This window comes from Merops nubicus, unplaced genomic scaffold (assembly GCF_000691845.1).
Source record: "Merops nubicus isolate BGI_N331 unplaced genomic scaffold, ASM69184v1 scaffold51963, whole genome shotgun sequence".
NCBI classification, from domain to species: Eukaryota; Metazoa; Chordata; class Aves; order Coraciiformes; family Meropidae; genus Merops; species Merops nubicus.
Genome location: NW_008597920.1, coordinates 1,244 through 8,249, shown reverse-complemented (window position 1 = coordinate 8,249; position 7,006 = coordinate 1,244). Strand labels below are relative to the sequence as shown.

The 7,006-nt window shown below is 39.6% G+C and overlaps 1 protein-coding gene across 1 annotated transcript; it reads left to right on the top strand.

Annotated features, from left to right (window-relative positions):
* Positions 1 to 475: 475 nt before the first annotated feature.
* LOC103769622 (protein-methionine sulfoxide oxidase MICAL2-like) lies at positions 476 to 739 on the top strand (the record flags this gene model as incomplete). The annotated part of the gene is made up of 1 exon (XM_008936838.1): positions 476 to 739. A coding segment is annotated over exon 1 (264 nt), but the record flags the coding sequence as incomplete, so codon positions are not given.
* Positions 740 to 7,006: the final 6,267 nt, after the last annotated feature.

Here is a 7,006-nt window from a genome sequence, read left to right as displayed (position 1 = left end):
CCAGAGAAGTACTTGCTGTGACAAATTCTGCTTGTGAAAGGCATCTGGACACTTGGGTTTACTTCATCTGTCATCTAGCACTTATCACTGAACAAAAATTAAAGAAATCCTCAGGCTCTCAGTCAAGGTGGTTGTTTTCAAAGCAGTAAGCTTGACTTTGTAGGGTTTTTATAAACTGTCTGCGTGAAGTGCATGTCCTGACACTGCAAGTATGTTATGTTTGTTTGTAAACTTGTTTTGGATGCCAGTACTAACTTTTTGTACCTGGTTGTCCAGTTGCCATATGCTGTGGTTTTATGTTCATATTGGATATGCAGTTTGGGCATTTAATTTCTTTAGGCAGAACCTACTTTAACATGGCCCGTGTTTTGTCTTTTCTAGGAATAACATGCTTGGAAGTACTTGGTAGTGTTGACCACCTGTACCCCAGCACAAAAGCTCCAGCTTAATCCATTTCAAACGCTTCCCTTGGAACATGGGGGAAAATGGTGATGAAAAATACTGTCAGGCTGGCCAGATATTTGAAAACTTTGTACAAGCATCAACATGCAAAGGTACCATTCAGGCCTTTAATATTTTGACTCGCCAACTTGAATTAGATCCTTTGGACAATAGAAACTTTTACACTAAACTGAAGTCAAGAGTGACCACATGGAAGGCCAAAGCTTTGTGGAACAAGCTTGATAAAAGAGCAAGTCACAAAGAATATAAACGTGGAAAATCTTGTATGAACACTAAGGTAAGTGAAGTTCAGTTTTGTATTTCATACCTTAGAATCTTTTAAACTTGTTTTTCTGCAGAAACTATGTTTCTACCATCACATGCAATGTGTCACTTCCTTTAGTATACCTTTTGAACCTATGACTGATACCAACAGATTCTGATAAATTTTTAGGTATTTTTGTTCTGCAAGTTTTGTGAAAACACAGCGTGTAAGAGTGATCCTAAAAGCACCCCGCTTTACAATCTGCCCCAGTTATGGCAGAAAAGTTTTCTTCCCTCTTTAGACATCGGTATCAATCAGGCATAAGATGTAAACCCATGAGGCAGTAGGCTTCATTCTAGGCTCACAAGAACCACTTGCTTTATTAAACAGTGTTTTGCAAGATGCAAATCATAGCATGTTCAGCAGCTCAGTTGCTGCTTTGTGCATGCTGTAAGAGACTGTGCTGGGCAAATGCATTTCAACAGCCGTTCCTAAACTGATAAATGCTAATTTTTTTTTCCTAAGCCAATAAATGGCAAATTTTCTATGGTAAATGCTGCTTGGAGGTCTGGGGATCTGCCTTTGTCACCTAGCATCAGCTTTAGTTGCTAAACAACAGCAAAAGAAAGTCCTGCACTATTTATGCTTTTAAGTACTTGCCTGTAACTGCTTTTTCACAAGCGCAATGTGGATAATTGCTCTGTGCTAGTCACTGAAAGATATGATCTGCTTGGTTATGGGGAGAGCAGGATATGATCTTGTCTTCAGCAGAGCATGCAATTTTGTATTTTAATAGAACCACTGAACATATTTGTAAATCTTGTTGACAGAATTGTGCAAAATACTCCAGTTCATGCTACTTGTTTCATCTAGCTATCACAGTGTATTTTTTTATAGCTTTGTCTCAGAGCAACTCGCTTATTTATTGCGAGTGCCAGCTAAAAGTTGCCCCAAGAAGCATAAGTTTTAGGAAGCTGCTTGACTGTGTAGAGGTAGAACAGAGAGCAAGGACATACTGGAGGGCAGCTAGGCACCAAACTGTGGAGGACTTTTTAACTGAAAAGGTCACTCAAGTTTTATACTATGGACCAGTAGGCAAGCAGTGTTTAAAGTCTCTTTCTTCTTGTTTGCATCATTGCACTGAAACTTCTCAAAAGCAACAGGGAGAAGGACACCTCCAGTATATATAGAGCCCTCTGGTTTTATTTATAAATTTTAAATAAGCTCCCAGAGGTTATTAACTTTTTCTAAGGCATTAAATGTTCTCATTACAGTTTTCTTTGGAAAATGAAGAGAGCCATTACAGCCGTTTTCACTGTTTTCCCAACAGCCTCTGTTTTTCTCCTTTCCTTTTTCCCTTTTTTTCCGTTTTTGACTTGTGCTTCCTTCCTCCCTTTTGTTCTTTTGAGAAGGCCTTGAATATATGTCATAGAGCATCTTTGTGGTGAAAACAGACAGGAAAGGGAAGGGAAGAGAAAATGACTGATGACTAACAAATTACAGGAGATACGCATAGGTGAGACACTTGTGGAGTACAGCCCCAGGTCCAAATTTCCACAGTTTAAGGAATTATTTACAACACAAAGAAGCAGTTTTAAAACCCATGTGAAAAACAAAAAATTAAGTCATTCTCTCATAAGTGTGACATTACAAAGCCAAGGCCTATTTCTGCAAAGTTCTTAAGCAGGGTGATTAATTTTTATATATGGTGAGAAGACTCATGGAAATCGCTTGGTACATAAAATACACCCTGTGCAATGCTTAATAAAGGTGCCAAGCAGGAGGCTAATCAATATCTTTTGCAGTGCCGAAAGTTTGGAATTGCTCCTCTTTGGGAGTAAGGGTTTTGTGGCATGGTGTAAGTATATGCAGAAATTAATGGACGTATCTATGATGCACATACGATCAAATTGCAAATTAATACAGAATGTCTCAATGTGTGTATAGATATTCTGTGAAATACTTGTAGATGTTCATTATAAACCTGGACTGTGGCCAGACCTGCACTTCGCTGTGTTGTCACTGATGTAACAAGAGAAACATGAATCTTCAGACTGCTGTAAATTAAAGCAGTAACCATGGTCTGTGGGCTCTGTGGGGCTATCTACCAAACATTCCTCCCACATGAGTCGGTCTGCTGTGAAAGCCTAGCTGTGCAACATGCATGAGAGGAGATGCATTGTGAGAAGACTGCAGACTCGCTGACCATTTCAGTGGCGTACTTTGACAGCCCCACTTACAGATAAAGGAATTCTCAGAAATGCTGGTGCAGAGAGATTAGGATGTAATATACATACCAGTTTTCCTTTCATGCATCTGGCCATTTTAAGTTTGTCTTTCTTGCATGTTATGCCAGCTACCATTTTTTAGTAGCAGAGCAGGCAAATGGGAGTTAGCAGGCTAAATCCTGACAGTGGTGCCCAGCATGCACCTCTGTGGAATTGCCTGCGAATTGGTTGAAGTAGATCAGCCTGGAGTGAAAATTTAACTTGTTAAAGCAGGATCACAAAATGAGCTAAGTGAATTTTTGCAATTGCAGTTCTGTAAAAAGAGCCAAGGTTGCTAGTAGGCATAATCTTTTTTAAAAAGTGACTTGAAGGCTTTGTAGGAGGTTGTGGCCATGAGCTCTATAGCTGAGTTTGCAGCTCACAGTTCTCAGATATGGCTTTGCAACCTGCCTAGCTTCTTGCAGTCTTCCTAATCTTTGCATGAGATAAAGGAGGTAAAACACAGTCGGGATCTAAAGTACTCATGGTTATCTTTTTTTTTTTTTTTTTTTGTTAACAAACTGAGAGTCTGCTGGCTCACCCTAAAACTGTTCTATTTTTTTTGGTTTTGTTTTTCCACAGAATTTAAGAGCTGAGTGTGTACTTGTTGATTTTTGTGCTTCTAAACTCTTCAGCCTCGCTTAAGTTACACGTTACAATATACACAAGTTTAATACATACAGAACGTTCCACTCCAGCTAAATAACAATAATCCCGTGTCTTAACTGCTCTTGAAGAACATTGCCAAATATGGCTTTCAGAGTTTCTACAATGATATGTTTTTAAGCTGGGTGAATAAAACCAGTTCAGCAATTTTAAAGTTCAAACCCACTGCTATTTTGGAGTTACCTTACTGTGGACATTATTTGCCCTGTAATTCTTTATAAAAGAAAAAAAAAAACCACACCCCAAAATAAAAACAAAGTTCTGTAGAAAGACATGCCCAAAACTGAGGCAAAAGCAAACTTTTTTTTGAAACTGTAGGAGTCTACATGTACATATGTTAAATCTTTATGAACCATACTGGCTTCCATCGCAAACTTGTAAAATGGGAATGAGCACTATTCAGTTCTGCTTTTTGTGGAGCTGGCATTTGCACAGTTCGCCAGTATTAGTGAGGAACAGAAGCCTGTCTAAGTAGGCAAAACTCTAGAGATCATACTATGGTTTTTGCAAGCATGTCTAGAAAAAGAGCAGGAATTTATTATCCTGGCAAAGTCTCTCTCTCCTTTTCATGTTTTACTAATCAATACTAAGTAGTGTACTTGGAATCTGTGATGATTATTTGTTTCTTCATGGAATTAAGCTAGCTAAGAAATGCAATCTAAAGTTGAGTGAAGCTAGGTAGAAATTTGCTAGCTAGACAATTGAAGAGTACTAAAGGTTTAGCATATGTTCTTCAGCATGCTAACAGTCTGAATGACTCTTTGAATTTTTGAAGATGCAAAACAATACAATGATGAACAAGAATTCATCCAACTAGTTGCAGAGTGTATTCAATAGCCTTTTAAAGACGTGTTCTATGAAGATTTATTTGAACCTCTCTGTATGGAGTAGATTCTTTATTTGTACTTGATTTACTGGCAGTTTACCTATGTAAATGATACCAATATATGCATGCACATATAAATGAGGCTCCCACGGATGCTGGAGATAGATATGTATATGGATCAGAGGGCAGAATCTAGCTCATGCTGCGCACCTGAAATTCTGGCTCTCCCGTGACTGTAGATTCATGCTTGAGGATGACAGAGGTGGTTGCACATGAAAACATCCTAGACTTAGTGTGAAGGGAGGTGTTGATTCTCTAAAGCATGCAAATGTAGTGTTGTCTTCCTCCTCAGGTGTGTAGGCTGTTTTTTCAAAGCACTTGCTTACACTTGAGAAATAAGAAATCTTTCTTTAAAGTGCTAATGTGTAATTACCAGCTGCCTTGGTCGACTGTAGGATTTCTCTCCTGATGTACTGAGATTCAGTGATCATGTCGGGCACTGGAGGGAGGACAGTGGCAAATTCCTGTCTGCAGCTTTTGTCTCCTGAGCATTGTCTCTATTGTAGACCCTACCTTGGGCATGATTCCTGGGCAGAGGGCTTATACAGTCTGAGCTGTGGTTTCAAGGCCTAACTGGATGACATTAGCATAAAGGAAGTAAATAAAATAGAGCTAAGAAGTTTGGAGTACAGTGTTTATAAATACATGTGTGCATTTGTAGGTACATCTTTATATAGAATCACCTAAGTTCCTGAAAAACAAATTATCTTGAACTAGGTCTCTGTTGGCTTCTAGTTTTCCATGTTCCTGGACTTGGCCTTTCAAAGCTTGTTCTACGACAGATTAGGTTCCCTTCCAAAAACTCCTGTTGGGAAACTTACTGCAAGAGAATGACTCTAAAATTATTTATGATCCTCTTTCCAGTGCTTATGTAAAAACCATAGTGGCTCTTTTCAGTAGTGTCATGTGCTGCCAGTGTTACCTAGATTGGTGGCCTTGGTGTCTGTGCTGTAGGGGTGGCTCCAGGGGCTCCTGTGCTGGGGTGGTGCGTGTGGTGTGAGTCGGGGTGCAGATGGGGGGAAGCTGGGGGCCAGGGTGTGAGTCAGCTGAAGAGCAGCCCTGGGTCAGAAATGGTGATGGAGGCTGGAGGTTTTGTGACTGACTCAGCGCTGGCTCCAAGCCTTGTCTCCCTGTACTAACCACACTGGTGTACCCATGAATGATACAACGGGGACCATCTTTTTGTCTGCCAAACTTCTGCTCTTTTTCATATTGTCTGCATTTCCAAAGACTGTCAAATAAATCCTTTGGGAGTTAATAAAGCCTGCTTTGCCTAGTGCTCTCCTTCCTGCAGAGCTGAGAAAAGGAGAGATACTCCTGGGCCATGATGGGTGCTGCCTAGCCGTAGGGTGATCAGCAGGATGAGTAGTGGATACCAGGTCTCTCCCCTTGTTATTAGGTAGAATTTGGCTTCTTACCAGTCTTCAGTTGTTTACAAACATCTTAATCTGCAGTCTTGTCCCTCATAGTAAATGAGGCAGGTTGGCTTCTAGATGTCTTCCTCTCCACTGTCTCTGACTTCCTCTGTAGCACTAAACAAATACTTGTCTCTTAATTAAGCAAATCGTCCAGCATGTATAAACCTGCTGGTATTGTGGCTGGATTTCTTCCTAAAGTGCTGGCATTTGTTGATCCTTCAGAGGCAACTCAGATTTTCATCCAGGTTTCTCCTGTTCTGGATGCACTGATACAGAACCCAGTGAATTCGTGTGTTCAAGTGTCATGATTGCTTGTGTCCCTTGAAACAGGTTTTTTGGGTTGGATTGTTTTTTTTTGTTGTTGTTGTTGGGTTTTTTTGTTTGTTTGTTTTGAGAGTAATTGAATTATAAGATGAAAGAAGGGAATGCCAGTTGTGCTCCAACTCAAAAATGTCCTTATTATAATGAAAGCTTTAACCTATTTATTCTGTAAAGAGCAAATATCCAGGTGGCACATCCCTTTTGCTGGACATACTAATGTCCTCAAAATAATTGAAATGGGGAGATTTCCAAACCTGATAGCCAGGATTTATAATGAACACATCAAACTTATCTTAGATGTATTAAACAGCATTGCTAACTTTCTTATTATATTAAAAAAAAAAGGCTTCCTGTAAAGGTCATAAAACTTGAAACTAGAAGTTGATGGCAATAGGAAGTGTAGTGAATAGTGAATTAAAGGTTATGACTTGTCAAAAAAAGACATTTGGCTACCTTTTTTTTTTTTTTAATCCACCCAGACAGTGCTTGGATAGCAGAATCCAGAACGTATTGAGGCACGGGGGGTATCAAGGACCGTGTATTCCGCTGACTTCTTGAGCAGCACCTGGGTGTGTTTGTTGCACTTGAAAGACAAACTGGTTTGCTATCTGTGCTTTGCTTTTGCCTTATAGGGCACGTAAAGCCTTGCAGTGGATTTTCATTATAAATTTATTTTAAAGAATTCTAATAAGTGACGTTTGCAGAGTTATTTCAAAGTAGTAGAAGATATGGAACTAATGGG